General features: G+C 39.5%; 1 protein-coding gene across 19 annotated transcripts in view; it reads left to right on the forward strand.

Moving 5' to 3' along the window:
- The first annotated feature begins 1,419 nt into the window (after positions 1 to 1,419).
- The window catches only part of PAM (peptidylglycine alpha-amidating monooxygenase), a 158,380-nt gene continuing 138,507 nt past the window's right edge, over positions 1,420 to 21,292 (forward strand). For all 19 annotated transcript variants that reach the window (XM_047731699.1, XM_047731700.1, XM_047731701.1 and 16 more), the window contains exons 1-2: positions 1,420 to 1,552; positions 2,509 to 2,629. In XM_047731699.1, the coding sequence (XP_047587655.1) occupies positions 1,464 to 1,552; positions 2,509 to 2,629 (210 nt within the window). In that variant the 5' untranslated portion in view covers positions 1,420 to 1,463. The remainder of the gene's footprint in view (positions 1,553 to 2,508; positions 2,630 to 21,292) is intronic.

Here is a 21,292-nt window from a genome sequence, read left to right on the forward strand (position 1 = left end):
CTGAGATTTCCCCAAACCATGCTTATAATTAGTGATTGAAGTAAAACTTTAAGACATATTTTTCTTTGGAACTATTTCTATATTGTGAATGATACATCTTAAAATAGTATCTTCTAACTAAAAGTTAAAAACTTGATACATAGCCTGAAGTATTCGGAAAAATATTTAAGTCAAAACAAGCATATTTCAAAATTTAGCCTAGTTGAGTCTTATTTCTAAAATCCTGAGTTCTGCATGACTTCTCATATACATTAAGTTCTTGATCATACCCTTTGTAGATAGAATTTCTTTGGGGGCCAGCTGAGATTGTCCTTACCGTTTCTAATTGCATTGCATTGTAAATCTCCAAACTTTGTTCGGGAAAGAGTATCTTTTGGGAGGCATGCCTTATAAGTAAGAAATTATTAATTTGCGTATCTGATACAGGATTCTTAAATAGGCATTTACATTTCATATATCATATTAGCTGTAGATTTTTTATTTGCTTTTAAATTACCCTCTGAACTTCAGAGATTACTTGTTTGGTGATCATTCTTGACAGGGGGTATTTTTCTCCTTAAATCTGTAGCACTGTTGATGCGCGTATGTAAACATGCCTTTGTTCTCAAAGTCCTTTTCTGTTTGATTACTGTTCTAGCCAAGTGCTTTGTCTCTGTCTCTCTTAGTTTTTTTTTTTTTCTCCCCTCCTTTTTCTGGTACCTTTGTCATTTGTGTGAATAACTTTGTTTACATTCAGCAAAGGCATTAAGTGCATTTTTGATGACCAAAGGGAGTGATAAAGGAAGTAAGGAGAAGAAATCCAGAGAGTGGGGGTGGATGAAAGGGAAAAGGAGGGAAGAATCCGGAGAGGAAAAGGAGAGTGGGTGCAATGGAGGAAGAAAAGAGCAAAAGGCAGAACACGGGCTATGAGGGTCTGCGAGATCCTGGGGGCTGGTCAAGGGGGAGGGAGACCAACAGACCAGCATTTTCCCCAGGCTTGGGCTCAGGCTTGTGAAAACTACTAATGTATTAAAGAATCTCAGCTGGGATTTGCTGAGGACAAATGCTGTAATGTGTTAGTCATCCATTATCTGCTTCTATTTTTGCAGGTTCTGAATGATGACTGACGCGGGTTTGTGTGATAGCCCTCCCAGTGCCTGTCATTCCTGAGGGATAAGGTCCCCGCGCGTCCAGCCCCAGCAGCACCAGGGCAGAAGGGAGCTCTGGAGGGCGGAAAGCTTCCGCGGGAGGACTGGACAGAAGTACCGCCTCCGCACGGGGTTCTGCCTGCGGCGGGTGATCCAGACCCCTCGCCTCGTCCTGCTCGCCGCTCTCGCAGGCAGATGGTGTGTGGCCGCCGCAGGACGCACGCCGCGCCCGGGCCATGAAGTAGCGGCCGCTGGCGGCGCCGCTGCCCGACCGCCGGCCCCAGCCCAGCTCCGCGCTCCCGGGTGCGCGCCCGGCGGGGCCGGAGCGGCGAGGACATGGCTGGCTTTCAGAGCCTGCTAGTTCTCCTCCTGGTTCTCCCAAGCAGCTGTTGGGGTTTCAGAAGCCCACTTTCTGTCTTTAAGAGGTGCGTGTTTGTTTGTTTGTTTGTTTTAAAGCAGGCGGAATGTTGTTGGGATGGCTCCTGGGCATGCTGTTGAAACCGGGATCACGTCTGCGAACCGGAGTGTTGTAGAAATGTGCCAGGTCGATTGACTTGGCCGAAACGACATGGGGCTTTTAGCACAGTAACTTGTTGTGAAGTCCTCCTTACAGAAAAAGCCCACTGTGTTGCAGCCAGGCTGCCCTGGCTCTTAAAACTCCAATTACAAGTTGTGATTTCCAACAGGAATTCCCTCCCTCTTGGGGAGAGGTACTGTAGAGTCGTTTAGACTTGAATGCCTTCTTGTTTAAACCAGCTCAGAGAATAAAATATCAAGACAGGTAAGTGATGGGGAGAAGCAGATCATGGGCTGGAAGAGCTCAGGAGAAAACACGGAGCTGTATACGCAGTCCTCATAATTACCATATGCAATATTCATGCACTTGTACATTTGTAATTCACATAGCAGTCTTTTCCAAACCCCTCCTCATGCAATATTATTGTTGCTGTTTTGTGTCTGGCTAGGGATGCTAGACACTCACAAAGTCGTTACACAAATTTTACTGAGTTATAGTTAATGTTTATGCCATTAGAAAACTGAAATGCCAACGTAAATTTCTAATTTACTGACATTGTATTTTCTCTAAATAGAAAAAGTATGTATTTTGACAAGCTTTTATTGAATCGAGTTTTAAATGTAGCCTGCTTGCTTGTTTTGATCCTATTTTGTTTCCAAGTTGGTCGTATGTTACTCCTAGACTATAAACTGCAATTCTGATGTTTTAGAACATTATGTAGTCATTATATCTTTTAGAGTTGTCTTTGGATTTAAATCAATAATCTTTCATTTTAAGGTCTTAGAATTTTTTTTTTTTTTCCTTCTTGTGTTGAGTTAAGATACCATTATGTTCAGGGATATTGAAATGTTCTTCTTTTTTAAGGTTTAAAGAAAGTACCAGATCATTTTCCAATGAATGTCTTGGTACCACCAGACCAGTAATTCCTATTGATTCATCAGATTTTGCCTTGGATATCCACATGCCTGGAGTTACACCTAAACAGGTGAGAGGAATTCTATATTTCATCATTCCTTATTCTGTATATGATCTATAATGAAGCAAGGAAACTGCATTTACAGCAGTGGTAACTTTCTTTGAAAGTAGGCATTTGTTTTCAGGACTCCTTAGGTAGGGCCAGAATAATTGAATATTATAAAGAGGAGTAAATCTTTCAAAGTACATCTTTCAATTAAATTTCTTCTTTAAAAATTTACTCATATTGTTATTTGTGTTTTAAAATGGAACCTTGGAAATTTATGTTTTGAAATCCTCAGTGGACTAATGGCCTCTGTAACGCAGCATGTAATTATGGATTAAGATATGAAAAATTATTCTAATAAAAGGAAATGATATTGAACAGCTGCTTCTGAGAAACTACTTTATTTAAATGCTCTTCTACCACAGCCACAAATTGAGAAATAATAAAAAAAAAAAAACGTGTGTATACTGCCAAGAATTTCCAAAACATTGCATACTTTTAAAACTTAAGAAAACTGTTCATACAGGTGGTTGATTGTGAGTTTTCTTTGGTGTGATGTGCTTGTTAGAAAAGATAGATTTTGAAGAGATAATGGCAGAGCTCATACAAATGTGACCTACAGAGCATTTTGAGTAGAACTAGGTTGTTGCTAGGGCTTTCCCTATTTTAGAAGAAGCTCTAACTCACTGCTGTCAGTGTGTGCAAGGTGTTTCATTAAGCATAAAAAGGCCAGAATTAATTATGCTCTGCAGCCAGGCAGTGCAGGGATTTACGTGTGTCATTAAAAGGTAGTCTTCTCCTTTGGAGGGGCTGCGGAGATAGGGGAAGACTGAGGTGTTATAGAGCCGCAGTGGCTGATGACTCATTGCTGCAGATAACATTCTGTTTTCTTTCTTTCTTTTTTTTTTTTTTAAAGTACTGAGAAAATAAAAGTCTTCTATTTATTGGGGAGAATTCCCTTGAAATTGACAATCAGATGCCCTAAGAAAATACACACGGTCCTTTTTGGGGGGGAAACTAAGGACTGACATTCATTTATTTGAAAACCTGTGTGTAATCTAGCTATCTGTGAATAACTACTTTACCGTTGTCAGAATGATCCTCACCCCGATCCCCTGTCCATTCCCAAATGACCAGGCACATGACTTTTCTGTACTTTCAGTTGTTAGTGTTCCGGCCTTTAATTCCATAGCTCTTGATTTGGTATTTAGTCAGAAGAGGTGTAATGAGATTGGGAATAGGAGAGACCAGCGCCAGTTGCTCACTTGTGAAGTGTGCTTCTTCTCATCTCTTCTCACTTTTCAAAAGCTATTTTTCACCTATATTTGCTTTACATTAAAACTGACTTTACGGGCACCTGGGTGGCTCAGTGGGTTAAGCCTCTGCCTTCAGCTCAGGTAATGATTTCAGGGTCCTGGAATCGAGCCCCACGTTGGGCTCTCTGCTCAGCGGGAGCCTGCTTCCTCCTCTCTCTCTGTCTGCCTCTCTGCCTACTTGTGATCTCTCTCTTTCTGTCAAATGAATAAATAAAATCTTAAAAAAAACCAAAACTGACTTTATATTACTTTTTTTAAAAAATCTGCCAATTGGTCTTTAAGCATTCTTTTCCCACAGGAATATTAGTATTTTCTCATATAATCATTTGTCAAGGTTCGTTATTAGTCTGTTGTTTTTTCTTCTTATTATTTTGCATTATTATTTAATTTAACAGTAATAATAGTAGGTACCTGTGTTTGCGCCAGTACTCTCAGAAAGAGTTCCTAGAGGAATTGATTATTTAAAAAAATGTAGAGTAGCTCAGTTTCCATAAAATAAAATGTGTTTACTCTTTTTTATAATCTTATAATTATCAAAATAAGTCCATGGCAAAAAGACTGCATACGAAGTTACCACTTGTTCTTTTCTGCCATCTGCATGCAGTTTTGCCTCATGCAGTGGACACTTGCTGGTCACCTTCCCAGCAGACCGTTCCTCATGGCTCCTTCTCTTTAAACCACGTGGTTTCCAGGATTTTTCTAGCCAGGATCTGGAAGTGGAGCCCATGGATGTGGATTAGCAAATCATTGCCCTCCACCTCCCCTGCCACACCAACTGGTTCAGAAGAAGGTGTGTGACCTAAGCTAGTTCAATTAAATCTTGGGACTTTTGCTGGGAATGTGTTTTTCTGTTGCCTGCGAGCACAGGGCACATTGTCCTCAGATCTGCTGCGTTCATGAGGGCAGCCACGCCTGCGGATAAAACTAATACCACAGAAGGCGGTGCAGAGACACTGAAAGAAGTGATGTTCTTGGTGACCTTGCTACATAGGGAGTTTTCATTTATGTTAGGCTTTTTGTTTCAACCAGGTTGAGTTGGGTTTTCTCTGCCTTGTGACTCAAACTACCTAACTGGCTAAGTGATTCCGTTGTTGTGCCTCGTCAGCTCAGAACTGGTTGTTGAATGTTTCTTCCGCTTTCTCCCGTCACGAAAATGCCATGACTGTTTACTGATTTGATCCGGCCAGCCTATACCTCGTAAAACTTCATGAGAAATGAAAGTTACACTCCTTACTGAGTATAGCCAGGAAGAGATGGATGCGGAGATCCATTGCTCTCCTGAACTTGGGGTTTTGAGTGGTGAGGAAGATGCGGAGCTGTGGTAGTGTGAGGGCTCCTGATAAAGAAAATATTCTTTTTGTAAAATGCAGATGAAACTAAATTTAACACAGACTCTTAAGAGGAACAGAGATTACAAGGCTAGAAAAGAAAAACGAAACATATTAGAGGAAAGAAATGAAAGATAGAAGGGAATTAAAATAGTTGGCTCTCCTCTAACCCTCCCTCTCCCCAAATCTAAGAGAATGGAATGATCAAGGACAAATATATAAGGCAAAAGAAAAAATAACTATAATTGGAAGAACAACACATTTAAAAAATATTATAAACAGACACCTGGGTGGCTCAGTCAGTTGAGCATGCAACTCTTGGTTCCATCTCAGGTCATGATCTCAGGGTCCTGAGATGGAGCATCATGTGGGGCTCCCTGCTCAGCGGGGAGTCTTCCCCTTCTTCTGCCCCTTCTCCCACTTGCACACACACACTCTCTGAAATGAATAAAGGGGTCTTTAAAAATAACTAAATAAAAGGTTAATTATAGAAAAAATCTTATAAGAAAGCCAGGAGTAAGGAAACATCAAAGAAAGGGAAGGCCTTGAGGATTTAAAATCTTTTTTTTTAGTAGCAGAAGATCAAGAAGAGCAACAAAATTAATTTTAAAGATTTTTATTGGTTTATTAGAGAGAGAGAGGAGAGAGAACACAAGCTGGGGAAGCAGCAGAAGGAGTGGGAGAAGGAGGCTCCCTGCTGAACAGGGAGTCTGATGCCAGGATCCATGCCGGAACCCTGAGATCATGACGGAAGCTGAAGGCCGACGCTAACTGACTGAGCCACCCAGGCGTCCTGAAGATTAATAAACTTTAAAGAAAGAAGTTGAGTTGGTAATTGAGGGTGGACCATGTTGGTTAAAGAGATATTCACTCAACAGGTTTTTGTTTTTGTTTTTTTTAATAACACACATCTTAAGTTTTAGCAATAACAAGATATATCAGTGAATCTGGTCTAAGTCCTTTCCTTGGGAAACTTGAGATTGTCGGGTGGGTCTGAATAGAGAAACAAACAGATGCAGAACAGGGGTGGGGAGAGCTTAGCGATAATACAGACACAGTGCATGTAACTAATTTTGCTGGTGGAATATCGGTCTAAATTAGTGTCTTACCAAAGAATATCCAGTCGTGTCAGGCCTCTGTGTTGCAGTCCTTTCTGCCATATCATAGTATTCAGAGAAGCCTTTAAAAATTGCTCTCATTAAACCAGCTCTGGAGAGTCTGGGGAAGGTAGTTTAATTATCTATTGCAATATCAATTTTATATTCAAAGTAAGCTCACTCTCTTCTGTGACTTGAAAATTTAAAAAATAATCTCTGTCCTCTTGAATAAAATCCTTCTAATTCAGTGTTTTCTCAGGCTTTGGGAAGTTAGGGAGAAGAATAAGCAGCTAAGTAGCCTAGAGTTGAGGTAAAGAAATCAAAATCTGGTGTCTGATGGCACAGGTTTCAAATCCAGCAAAGCCGAGGAGTGGTGCTATCTTGAGGTATCTTGAGGCTCTTCTCTTAGCACTTTTTCTTCTTCATTTAATTCTCTTTTTCACCAAAGACCCTGTGGGCTTTTGCTGTCATTGATTCATATCAACAAACAAAACCAATTGATAAACTGCCAGTTCCTGGTCATAGTAAGGTGCTCTCGTCAATTTAGTATGTTAACTATCCCATGAATGTTTGCTTTTAAAATAAAATAAAGGGGCGCCAGGGTGGCTCAGTGGGTTAAGCCTCTGCCTTCGGCTCAGGTCATGGTCTCAGGGTCCTGGGATCGAGCCCCACATTGGGCTCTCTGCTCAGCAGGGAGCCTGCTTCCCCATCTCTCTCTGCCTGGGTCTCTGCCTACTTGTGATCTCTGTCTGTGTCGAATAAATAAATAAAATCTTAAAAAACAATAAAATAAATAAAATAAATGAGGCACAATTATGATGAGTTCACGTAAAGTCTATTGTCCAAGTCTAAGCCAGATCTAGTGGGTCATATAGGCTTCAGAGCTAGGTCAGGAGCCTTCTCGTCCTAGCTCTTGCAATGTCAACGTCTTTATGGTTTTGGACCAGCTAGGCCTGCTCCTTCATCTGTGGACAGAATAATAATTGGACTTACCTGCGACTGTTTTTAGGCCTGAGCAAGGTTATCCCAGTGGCACGTTCAGTTGCCCTGCACGTGATTAAGTTCTCATAAAATGTGAACCCGTACTGTTATTGTTATTTTGTGTGTTGAAGGAAATGTGACTGAGTCTTAAGAGGAGAAAGAAATTGCCAACCTTTATGCTTTCAGAAATAACTTCCTGGAGAAGGTAAGACGTCATCGTAATTTTGAAAGAGAGAAAAGTTAGCCAAATGAAGAAAAATAGAAAGTATGGACCTGGATAAGAGAAACCTGGAGAAAGTAAGCAGGGAAGTCAGTCTTGCCGTGTGCTCATTCCTCAGTAATTTCTATTAGAAATGGCCCTTGTGATCAGAAAATGAAGGAATATTGAGAATGGATATGTTTTTCTCAGAGTTCTTATATATCTTACATACCGCTTAGAAAAGAAAGTATCAAAAGTCATTTCATCTCTATGAAGCTTTAATTTTTTTTTAAAGAATTCATTTAGAATTAGCCTGGATTTCTTCACTTTACTAAGAACTTTGTACATTGGCCTTATTTAAAAAAAAAAAAAAATCACTCTTATCTAATGTTAAGTCTTTTCAAACCTAGGGTTTGTATAGCATTTTATTTATTTGTTATTTGTGTCCCTTGGGTCCTCTGGTTTAAGGACTTACTAATAAAAACTAATTTGTAAGAGATACAGTTTTATAGAATTTTATAGAATTTAATCCTAAAAACTTGAAATCATGTAATAATTGAATGTCTTTCCATTAGGGTATGTTAGGCTGTCATTACTGTGGTCACAGTCCTCCCTTATTTTGGGAGCATTTTGAGAACTATAAAGGAAAGCACCTTCTCCTTCTTGAACCTCTTGCAGATCCTTGTCTCATCCTGTAGTTGTCTTTTGAAGAGTCACACATTATGCTCTGAAATAAGACAACTGTCTTATCCTCTGTTGCTGAGCACAAATGTCTATGGCCAGGAACACCAGGAAATGGAACAATTCTGAGTTTAAAGATCGCATCAGGTATCTCCGACCTTTGTTCCTTAGTTACCTACTTAGTTTTCATGAGTTAAAGGGTCATACACAGGAGTTTTCTTGTTTGGGATATTGTCTTTCCGTCTTCTCCATCTCCGTGAATAGTAGTAATCCCTGTTATATGGTTCCTCTAAGCCAAATACACTGGAGTCTTTCTTGGTTTCTCTTTCTCATGCCATGGACGATATGCCAGCAACTCCTGTTGGTTCTCCCTTCCAATATATCCAGAAACCAGTCCTTTCTGACCACACCCATCTTTCCTACTCTGGCCCAGACACCGTTCTCTCTTTCCTGAATTATTACAATAGCTCTCCTAACTGGTCTCCTTACACCCTTTAATCCTAGAGTCTGTGCTCCATCTGGCAAAAATTGTGCAATATCATTCTGTAGAATATTATGCAATAAGTGAAAGACTGAGATATGTCTACTTGTGTTGCCCTAGAAGTATTATCACTGTGTGTAAAGGGAGAGAAGGAGACTATTGTCAGATGCAGAGGGAGATCCCATCTTCATAAAAATAAATAATAACAAAACACTATATAGGTGTGTGTCTGGTTATATATTTTTGTATAGGCATGGAGGAAGTTAGAAGGAGGCACGTTAAGCTGTAAACGCAGGTTCCCTTGGAGAGTTAGCGATGAAGGAGGATGACAGCAAATTTTTTTTTATCAAGGCGGTTTTGTTGTTAGAAAGATCATTTATTATTTTGTAATTGTTAAAAATTAATAAGGAAGTAAACAAGCAGTATCAACAACAAAAAGAATACAAAACAACAACAAAAAAAGATCTACGTTTCTGATATAAATCCTAATGTTCTAGAGATCTCTAGAGAGGTTTTCCACACAATGCCTCTAATTGATAAATTTTTAATTCCTTTTCCCCTGCTTTGCAACAGTGCTATTAAGAGAGCCTGATTAATTAAAGAATTTAGGAAATTGGTACACGTTTAGAAACAAATAGAGCCAGATTTGTAGGGTGGCATTTTTCTATTTTAGTTGGTCTGAAGATGTTTGCAGAAGGCAACCATGCATATCTTTCCGTATTTGCAAGAAAAGTGATTCTCTTTGCACTTATTAGCCACCAGAAAAATCCTCTTTGTTTCACTTATTTTCAGATTTATGTAGTCTGAATTAATATTTCAATAACCCTATTCAAGAGGAGCATTTGGAACCATTCCATGTGAATGTTGCATTCTTTAAGCAAAAGTGCAGAACACACTCTTTCCAGGCACCGATTGCTTTTCACAGATAATGTATTCTACTTAATCATATATAAGGGACACATCTAAGGTACACATTAAAGGAATAGCTTTGTCTTCACAGGTAGAAGTCACCTCATCCAACAAACCTCAGTGCATTTTTAAAGAGGAAGGTATATAAAAATAGCCAGCACATTTCTGGTGTGCATTGTGTCGTGGTCCCACCCTCAGTAATCCACGATTAAATGAAAACATTTGCCATGGCAACATCGATTTACAAAGGGCAAATGATGTTTCTGAGAGATTGGAGTATTTCTTTCAGAGATCGCAGATGCGTACACAGTTAACACTTTAACACCCTTATTAAATATTTTTATACACAACTGCAAAAGCCTTATGTGATTATTTTTGCATGTTTTCATTCGGAAATAGAACCCCAAACAAAACCATAAACTCTCAACAAAAACTGACATCAAGTTAAATACAAGCTGGAAAATACCACTAAAACCTTTCAGCTTTCACTGTTTGTGGAAATAAAAATTATTGCATGCGGTTGGCTGGACTGAACTATGGTTAAATCATTTGCTTTCGGGGCACCTGGGTGGCTCAGTGGATTAAAGCCTCTGCCTTCAGCTCAGATCATGATTCCAGGGTCCTGGGATCGAGCCCCACATCGGGCTCTCTGCTCAGCGGGGAGCCTGCTTCCTCCCCTCTCTCTCTCTGCCTCTCTGCCTGCCTCTCTGCCTACTTGTGATCTCTGTCTGTCAAATAAATAAATAAATCTTAAAAAAAAAAATCATTTGCTTTCAACCGAATGAGCATTTTGCCCTGAAAATGCAAATTATCTGTTTACCTCCCTTTCTATAACGGACGTTATTAGTTATCATATTTAGCTTCCCCATTTTGGACATATTAAGATATTAATTTTATCTCCTTAATGTATTTTTCATAAATCCTAAGGCGGTATTCACAGATGTTTTACGTTGTGGTTTCATCCACTTGCCTCAGAATTTGAAGGCAGATGCCGGAGGTGTAAGCAGGAAGATGAATTGGTAGCCTGGGTAAATGCAAGTATTACAGAGGTGACTGGAGTGGGGTCAAATAAGTTTAGAAGTTAACAGTCTCTATTGTTTTTCTGCTGTCATAACCATTCCGTAATACCAAGTGGGGGAGGGGGGGAGAAAAAAACAACAACTGTGTTCAGAGGTGAGGAAATTAAGTTCCTGCCCTAACTAGCTCAGAGCTGAGGGTAAAAAATTCATCTTACTCAACATGAATTCTTTGACTCTGCCGGAGATATATACTGTTCTGTATTCTACCTATCATTTATTTAATCAGCACAGCGAGCTTGGGTCTAGAAGCCCACGGCTGTTAGGTGTAAGGGGACTTTTAGTCCCTCGATCAGTTATGGCAGGAGTCAGTTGAGATAAACAAGGTATTTCGTACAGTTACTGCCCACAGTATTCCCTTTTCACTTTGGTCTGTGATGACCTGAAAGCCTTCTACAACAGCCAAAGAGATTTGAAGCACCACTGAAGCAAATAAAAGCCAAATCTAGCAATTCTGTTAATGCTTTCAAGTCTGCTGCTGGTGAGAGACTCCACGTTTATCCGAAGACTGTGTATCATTTATTTCCACTTGCATTCCTTCCTCCGCATGTGTTCCCCAAGATTCAAAAATGTCAATTGTCTAAAACAAGTTTACAAATACATGATTCCAGGGGCGCCTGGGTGGCTCAGTGGGTTAAAGCCTCTGCCTTCGGCTCAGGTCATGATCCCGGGGTCCTGGGATCAAGCCCAGCATCGGGTGCTCTGCTCAGCGGGGAGCCTGCTTCCTCCCCTCTGTCTGTCTGCTTGTGATTTCTGTCTGTGAAATAAATAAATAAAATATTTAAAAACAAAAAACAAACAAAAAAAACAAATACATGATTCCAAGGTAGTTTCCTTGCCTTTAAAAAGAGTAAACCTTTCAGAACCTATTTATTGTGGTTAGGAACTTTATAGAGAACAGAAATATGCCAACCTGGGGCACACTCTCTTACGAAGGAGAACGTTAGTTAAAGAATGGTCTTGTCACTTGATTGTGGTAGTTAGTTCAGGAAATCATTGACTGACGATGATTTTTTCTTTGAGGTGTGTTCACAGCTACTAGTGAAATCCAAAGATACCGACATGTATATATTAGTAGAATTAATTCGGACGTATATGAAAATCTTTCAAGTAATTTTGAAATGTAAACAAGATTGAAATGACTTTTCGAATTCTTTCCTTTCTAAATGTCAGTCTGTCAGACCGTTTCTCCCCCAGGCTTTTATAAAATAATGCTCTGTAACCATTGTGATAGCAGTATATGGCAGTCATTTTTATACCTAAATTATTGTATATTGCAATGAATTAAATTGCCTTGATAGCTAGCCGTTCTTTACAAAAGTACTTCTGTGGATCACGGGCAGAAGTCTGAATTCCATCTGCATAGTCATCACTCGAGGAACAAATCTCCGTTTCATGTCCATTTGTTGAAGTATTATCCCCACTTCTGCCTTTCTCGAGATGTTCTGTCCAGAAAGTAAGTTCCTTGAGAGAAAAGACTTGTCCATCTTGTTCACTCTTGTAGCCCCTGGGGCTAAAACAATGTAAAATGTCCAATAAAGATTAGTTGAATAATTTTTTTTCAAAAGGGAGGGAAGTTACCCTCGTACTAGGAATATTCCCTGCTCCTCCCCAATACCCCCAAACACACACACACGCACACACACCTATCCTGGGGACCGCTATATGTCTTATGCCTCCATATCCATCACACATCTCCTGCTTGTGAGTCCTTTGCAGCCATACTCTTTTTTTTTTTTTTTAAGATTTTATTTATTTACTTGACAGACAGAGATCACAAATAGGCAGAGAGGCAGGCAGAGGAAGGGAAGCAGTTTCCCTGCGGAGCAGAGAGCCTGATGCAGGACTCAATCCCAGGACCCAGGGATCATGACCCGAGCCGAAGGCAGAGGCTTTAACCCACTGAACCACCCAGGCGCCCCTGCAGCCGTACTCTCAATATTTTTGTTTCAACTGTTTCTAACTTTTTACACTTGCCTGATTTTTTTTCATCTTTATCAGTTTGTTTGAGATATAATTTACTTAATAAAAATTCACTGATTTACAGCGTACAATTCAGTGAATGCTGACAAACATATGCAGTCGTGTGATTGCCCCTAAGTCACAGTAAAGAACATTTTCATCACCCCTAAACATTCCCTTGCGCCCCTCTCTGCTCCCTCCCATTCCTTCCCCATCCCTGGCCTCTGGCAGCTGGGCCTCTCTGTCACTAAGTTTTGGCCTTTTCTAGATTTACATATAAATATAATCACAACAGTATGTAGTCTTTGGTGTCTGGCTTCTTTCAAGTAGCATGACACATTGGAGATTCATCTGTGACATTGTGTTTATCAGTAGTTTGTTCCTTTGGCAGGCAAATTGGAGCGACTGAGTCTGGACTCTTGACTTAGGCAGGCTGGCTCCGGATCCTGTGATTTTAACCATTATGTTATGATGTTTTTAAGTCCATATAATTTTTTTTAAATTTTATTTATTTATTTGACAGAGAGAGGGAGACCAAGCACAGCAGGGAGAGGGAGGAGGAAGGGGGAGGGAGAGGGAGAAGCAGGCTCCCCACCAAGCAGAGAGCCCAATGTGGGGCTCAATCCCAGGACCCTGAGACCATGACCTGGGTGGAAGGCAGATGCTCAACCAACTGAGCCACCTCAGTCGTCCCCAGTCCATATAATTTTCTTGACGGTCCTCTCTGATAATATTGTTCTTTTACTCAAAAATCTTCAGCAATTCCTCATTCTAAGCAAATGTGTAAATTCTCTGTGCGATGGTCCCCATCTGTGCCACTCTAATTCTTGTTCCCTTTCTGAATTTCCCATTTTCTACCCCTGAACCTGTTTGTCATTCCTACCAGTAGATACCCTCGAACTGATGTTATTTTTTCTGCCTATTGGAATTTCTTTGCCCTGTATCTTAATCTATTTAAATCGTACCCTATTAAGTGACACAGTGCAAGTACCTTTTCCTGTGAACCCACCCCCTTCCCTCAAACTGATCCGATGTGAGCGCCATAATACTTTCTATCACTCTTAGAGACCTATTGTACTGTCACTTACAGTGATTCATTTTCATGTTCTAAATCTCTCCCACTAAAGGGTCTCTGAAACCAGTGACTGCATCTTATTCATTATTGTGCATATTTTTGTCACTTTCCGCTCATGCTGAACAGACAGACATCACAGTCTATATTCAAAAGAAGCCAGCTTGTACCTGTTCTGCAGACTAGATATTTTTTTCAGTGTTTTGTATCATGTCTTAGACATAGAAGGTACTCAGTGAATATTTGTTGATTAATAAATCTTCCTTGAATCTGTGCCCATCTATCTCTTTTGCTCTGGGGTGCATGTAGAAAAGCAGGTTGGCTTTTGACTCATATGACTCATGTGATGTAATAAAGATTGTCTGTCTAGCGAAGGCTCTATTCCCAGTGCCTTGCAGAGTGCCTGGTAAATATTTGTTAAGAAGAGATATTTATTCGTTGTGTTTTTTGGTCAAGGCACAGAGCACATTAGCAAATATGGGCCAATGAGCCAGTTCAAGATCCCATCTCTTTGGTTAAAATGGTGAGAACAGCAATGGACTATTTTGCATTCCTCATGTCTCAATTCTAGATGTCTACAGTTCATTTCATTTCTTCTTTGAAGTATCTTTCAGATTTGTCTCTTTTCTTCTCTGTCGCAATGATTCTGGTTTCCTTCCTTCCCTGTGCTTCCTGCGTTCCCTGTTCAGTCTTTGCCCTCGCTGTGTTCCTTCCTCGCTTGCTTCTTCTTCTGTTTGTCTTGGGTAATACCTGCCTCGCTTGCGGCCTCCCTACCTCAGAGTGGTCATCATTCCTTCAGAGGAGCTTATCCTGACCACCTCCCATAGCCTCCATCGGTCCTACACCCCTACGCCCCCCCCCCCCCTTCAGAGAGCTGGCTTAGCTCTCAGAGCTCACAACGCCTTTTTTTAGGAGATGCTTCACAGTGTCAGTTTTGTGTGTGGCAGAGGGAGAAGTGTCTGTTCATGTCTTCTACCCCTTTCTTGACTGGATTATTGTTTTTTGGGTGTTGAGTTTGAGAAGTTTTTTTTTGTTTGTTTTGTTTTAAATTAACATATAACACAGCTTCAATGTTACACTTGTTCCAGTTGTTCCTCTTCTCATGCCTCTGTTTTATTGCCAGACTGTGGCCTTTGTGAGGGCAGGAAGCACATCTGTTATGCTCACCGTAGTCTGGCCATAGAACACTCCATAAATATTGGTGGGATAGATGGATATATGGATGTATGGCTGGATGCATGGGCAGATTTCACTGCTACTCTCCTGTTAGAGACTTCTGGTTTGTTTCCGGGCTCCACTGCCTTCCCCTTCCCATTGGATCTCATTCTTTTTTTTTTTTAATTTATTTGACAGAGATCACAAGTAAGCAGAGAGGCAGGCAGAGAGAGGAGGAAGCAGGCTCCCTGCCGAGCAGAGAGCCTGATGCGGGCTCGATCCCAGGATCCCGGGATCGTGACCTGAGCTGAAGGCAGAGGCTTTAACCCACTGAGCCACCCAGGCACCCCTGGATCCTCATTCTTTATTCTCAGTTCCATCAACATGTTCTTCCTAAAGGAATGCACTCATGATTTAATGCCCTAGACCTCAGTCACTTACCATAACTAACATCACATCTAAACAGATCAAATCAAAATTCACCTTTGTCTCTCAGCCCCTTTCATTTTCATTACCCAACTTCATTCACTTTATCCCACTTCCTTTCTCAGAACCCCCTAAAATGTCATCTCTGTGCCTTTCCATCCAGTCACTACACTGTCTCTCCTACCACACTTAGTCCCATCTCAGGGTTTTGGTCAAACTAGTTTTACAGGTTAGCGGGTCTTCCTCTTACTTTACTTTATCTGAATTCTTCCTTTTGTACACAGCAACTCAGCTTCTCTGTTCTAGACTCCCAGAGAAGTCTGGGTCACTTCCTCTGTTTTTTGGATTTTCTTTTATCATTTTTTGAAATGTTAAGAAATGCCAAAACAGGAGTATGAAAGGAGGGATGTATTCTACAGGTGACAGAGTAGTTACCGTTGGTCTCTCCAGATGTCCTCTCCACTCTTCTCCAGCCTGCTCTGCTCTGCAGGAAATTGACCTTTATGGGTGTGGTCCGTAGCCTCCCTTGCTCTGTGCCTTCCAGTTGGCTCTAGTCAGTGGGAGGAGATAGAAGACTGGAAAGCAGGAAGATGAGGCCAGGGAATTTATTTCCTTGGCTCTTTCTCTGTTGGGCAGCAAGATGACAATGACAGTGTTTCTCTCCCTCTGCCATAGCTCCGATTATCTCTTAGGACTAAAACAGTTTCTGATTTTGCCAGCTCATCCCCTTCTTGCCTCCTGTGTCTTTAACTGGTAACAGCTTGCTACTTTGTAAATTCCTCGAGCATTTCAACATCACTTAGAGGCTTCCTTTAACCTAGCCCACAGCTTTGTTCTTGGTTCCCTGGCTACATTTTCCTCAGATGTCCCCTTTGTTTTGCCTTCTGTTTCCTAAAGGAAGCCTGACTGACATATTTTAACATTAAATGTAGCAAATTAGTACTTTTATTATAGAAATGGTACAGTACCATTCACAAGAAAATGACAAGATTTGTAAAATATGTTAAATCTCTGAATTACAAGTGGTGGACAAGTTGAAGCTTGTAAGATAAATGTCATCTTTTTTCAGTCTTGTCTGTATCTGTCTCTCGCTCTCTCTCTCTGCATAATCTTGCTAGGAGAAAAGGCCCTCCAATATTAGGCCCAGGCGTATGGCCCTCCTCCCTGGACTGGTCCTGTCTAGGATCAAGTCACCAGTTGTTAGTCTCCTCCTCCTCTGGATTCCCCTATCACTCTTCTAGCCCTTAATAGTAAGCTTAACACTTCACCCTTTCCTGAGGGTGGGCTTTGTCTTCTTCATTATGTTTTAAAGCTTCCGAAGGAAGAAAATTATTATTATCTATTTTTATGTCCCAGGGTCAAAATGTATATGGAATCAAGATATGTTTTATTGTTAGTTTGTCGTTATTGCGTTGATAGGTGATAGCAAAGATTCCCAGGGACAAACTGTATCTTCTTTATATTTTAAACATTTTCAATGGAAAACTCCTAATATTCACAAAATTAAAAGGCTTGTATAATGTATCATGAACCCCCCACATGCCCATTCATGATGATAAACTCATGGTCAGGCTTCTTTTATCTATAGCCCTTACTTCATTCCTCCCCCAACACACACATGGAATTATGTTGAGGCATCTACTAGATATCATTTCATTTCACAGTTTTTCAGCGTGTATTTTTAAAGTTCTTGTTTTTAAAGACAAGCACAATTACCATTATATCACCACATATCTGGTCAATGTCAAGTTTCTCTGTTATATTTTTTAAACGTTGGTTCGTTTGCATCAGGATCCAAACATAGTCTGCCTGGCATATCTTGTTGATATGTGTCTCTTATGTGTCTCTTAGAGGGACTCTTGAAATTCCTTTTGTCTCTTTTTCCCCTTGTAATTTATTTGTGAGGACAACAGTGTTTGTCCTAAGAGTTTTCTGTATTCTGCAGGTGCCTGGGTGGCTCAGTGGGTTGAGCCTTTGCCTTCAGCTCAGGTCATGATCTCAGGGTCCTGGGATCGAGCCCCGCATCGGGCTCTCTGCTCAGCAGGGAGCCTGCTTCCTCCTCTCTCTCTGCCTGCCTCTCTGCCTACTTGTGATCTCTGTCTGTCAAATAAATAAATAAGATCTTTAAAAAGTAAAAATAAAAGAGTTTTCTGTATTCTGGGTTTTGCTTATTGTGTCTCTGGAGTTCAATGTAACAAGTACCTCTGTCCCTTATATTTCTATACTGGTACGTAGAAAGACTTGATTGAATTGAGAGGTTTTGGCAAGAATTTTTCATAGGTGATGTTATATTAAGCCAATAGGAAACATAGAATGTCTGATTGTGTCTCTTCTTATGATATAAATCTTCGTTACTAAATTAGGAATTGGGATGTTGATTATATATAAAGTTTCCTATCAGCTTTTCAGCTATTGGTTTTAGCAGCCATGAATATTTACCATTGCTTAGATTCATTGGAAGTTGCATATGATGAGTATTCTAATTATGTCATTTCTTCTGAATTTGTCAATGGAAATACTTTTGTAAAAAGAAACTTTCCTCTGGGGAGACTCTCGTGGATTGTTGGTGGGAATGTGAGTTGGTACAGCAACTATGGAAAACTGTATGGAGATTGTTTAAAAAATTAAAAGTAGAAATACCATATGATCCAGTAATTCCACTACTGGGTATTTACCCAAAGAAAATGAAAGCACTAATTTGAAAAGATACATTTACCCCTAAATTTATTGTAACATTTTTTTACAATAGCCAGGTTATACAGACAACCCAAGTGTCTATTGATAGATAAATGAATAAAAAAGATATATATGTGTATATACATAAACACACACACACACACACACTCAATAGAATGTTTCTCAGCCAAAAATAATGAGATCTTGCTATGTGAGACAACATGGTGAAGGAGACTTAATGCTAAGTGAAGTAAGTCAGACAGAGAAAGATAAATGCCGTATCATTTCACTTATATGTGGAATCTAAAACACAAAGCAAACAAACAGACTTTTAAATGGGAGGAACAAACTGGTGGTTGCCAGAGGCAGGGGGAGGAGATGAGTGAAATAGACAAAGGAGACTAAGAAATACAAACTTACAGTTTAAAATAAGTAAGTCATGGGGTACCAGGATGGCTCAGTGAGTTAAATGTCTGCCTTTGGCTCAGGTCATGATCCCAGGATCCTGGGATTGAACCCTAAGTCTGACTCCCTGCTAAGAGGAGAGTTTGCCCTTCCCCCTGATGTGCTCACTCTCTCTTTCTCTCAAATAAAGAAATAAATAAAGAAAAAAAAATAAAGAAATAAAATCTTTTAAAATAAAATAAAAAATGAAGTTTATTTTATTTTATTTTTTAAAAATATTTTATTTGTCAGAAATATATATATATACATATATATATATATATATATATAGAGAGAGAGAGAGAGAGAGAGAGAGAGAGGGGAGTGAGTGCACACAAGCAGGGGGAGCAGCAGAGGGAGAGGGAGAAGCAGGCTCTCTGCTGAGCAAGGAGCCTGATGTGGGACTTGATCCCAGGAACCAGGGATCATCACCTGAGCCAAAGGCAGATACTTAACCAACTGAGCCACCCAGGCATCCCAAAATGAAGCTTTTTAAAAATATATTGAATTTGCTCTTTCATTTAAAATTAGGTTTTCTCCTAATTTCCAAGCTGGCTTAAAGAAGGGCACCAATACTGCATGAAGTGCCGTTATTTATGTCTATAATGTGAAATGAACTGATGATAAGTAAAAACATATCTGGAAAATGGACATTTGCAGTTTCTAAAGCTATTTGGTTCATTATAATAATAACTCTATTAACTGTATGACAATATCCACCCCTGGGAGTTGAGACGCAAAGAGAAGACAACCTTTGTAGAGTCATTCTTTTTTTTGAATTATTAATATTGTCTTTCAATGGAAGTTGGAAAATTATAGTGGGATAAATTTGGCTTGATCGTCTTAAAAAAAGCATAAATAAAATTCTTAAAGGAAAAAAATGACTCAATGCTTTGGAGCTATTTTTGTAGGAATAGGCCCTTTATGAAAGGTTATTAGTCATGTCGTTTAAAAAAATTCAACCAATGAATTCAACCAGCATTCACTACATACCCGGTTCTGATGCCAAGTGGTCTTTGGGAATACAAACAAGAATAAATCAAGGCGTTAGCCTTTAAAACACATCCAATAACAAGAGACAGACTAGCAAACAAGGAGCTTTGTTCTTACTGCCTAATGTTGAAACAGAAATGTTTATGACGTGCAAAGGAAAAACAGAGCGTTCCGAAGAATATTTTTATATTTGATTTTATAGTTCCTCTTAGAAGTTTGAGGCAAAGGATGCAAATCTGTTGTAATGTTTTCTTTATGAGTTGGAAGTCTGAGGAAAATGAATAGGTTGCAAAAATCACTGTGAGGGAGGTAGAAAGAGACAGAATGAATTTGCCCTTGATCATTAGAGTTAAATATATGACTTCATCGTTAAACATAAGTACCCCCATGCCTGCAGTACCTCTTCTTTTGAAGCAAAGAAACATTTTTTTCAGAAGGCACGATTGTCTTTTTTTTTTTTCTTTTTTTTGAATTTAGGATTAAAATGGCTTTCTGTCTCTTATTCCCCTCAAGATTATCAGGTTGGCCAAACTCGGAATTTGGCATTTTATCCACTCTTGGTCCCTAAATCTTAGTGTGTTTTTGGCATCTAATTAAGAGATGCAGCAGAAGTGGTCTAATTGAGTATATATTTGGTTGACGTAATTATTTTACTAGACAAGAAGACAAGGGTTTCAGAAATTCTGAACACCACAGATCTATACATTGAAATGGACCCACTTGCCCAAAGATTATCTACCACTGGTTAAATTTAGAATTACAAGAGTTTTGGTTTTTGTTCTCAGGAATATTCTGTCAGGACCTATTGGTTGCTTATTCTACAAGCATTTTTCTCCCTTTCTTTTTTGACCTTCTCTAGCTCAGAAAGTGACTCTTGATTAGACCAAGCCAGTCATGGTAATTCCTTTAACCTTAATGTGATTGGTTTAGAGAATGCATGTGTTACAGTTCTGGCCATTTAGATGTGAAGGGAATTCTGCTCCAAGCAAGTGCTTCTGAGAAAGCTTCACTCTTGAAATGGAACTGAAGAAAAAGACTTTCCTTCTGTTGGCTTTTGGCAATTAGTTTTTGAGACTATGATCCTGGAAGCTGCTGCTGCTATCCTGTAATAAGGACAAAAGAATCCTACAGATGAAAGGCAACATGCTGAATAGGATAAAACTGATAGATGGAAAGAACCAAAGTCCTTGATGATTTCACACCACACATTATGTGAGAGACTACATCTCTGCTTAAACCATTTTGAATCTTTCTTCAATTTGCAACCAGATGTCCTCTTTGTGATCATAAACATTCTTAAGCCTCTTACAGAAGACAGAGGTTACGTATTTGATTAATATGGTCTTTATGATCTATCCTGGTATATGTGCTCAATTCGTTATAAGGAGAAAGGGGTTGTTTTTGATAAACACTTTCATAGCCCTAACCATTCATTGCCATTTTACTTTTTTGAAATGTTTGTACCAATTTTAAGAACCACAATAAATGAAATAAAAAATCAGTCATCTTTCAGGTAAAAAAATTCTGTTAATCATTGCCATGAGTACATAAGTATACGTAAGGCTTTCAAGATTATTTACCTATTTTAGATCTCTTCCATAATAAATTTATCAGGCAATGGTATACCATACTGATGTCAGTTATTAATGCATAACAAATAGTAAGAGTACCAATAATGAATTAATACATTAATTTATAAATTGTTCTCTGCTTATATATGTAGCAGAGTCAAAATTCACACACTGCTCTCCAAGTATGCAAAGAAAATAAAGATCTTACTTTTTAAAAAAACTAATCTAATTTAGCTTCCTAAGCTCCTGACCCTCTGAGTGAGTAGCAAGGGAAGAAAATCTTAAAAGTATCAGTTGAGGATATCCCACTCCCTTTGGGT

The sequence above is a fragment of the Lutra lutra genome, chromosome 5, assembly GCF_902655055.1.
Source record: "Lutra lutra chromosome 5, mLutLut1.2, whole genome shotgun sequence".
Lineage (NCBI taxonomy): Eukaryota > Metazoa > Chordata > Mammalia > Carnivora > Mustelidae > Lutra > Lutra lutra.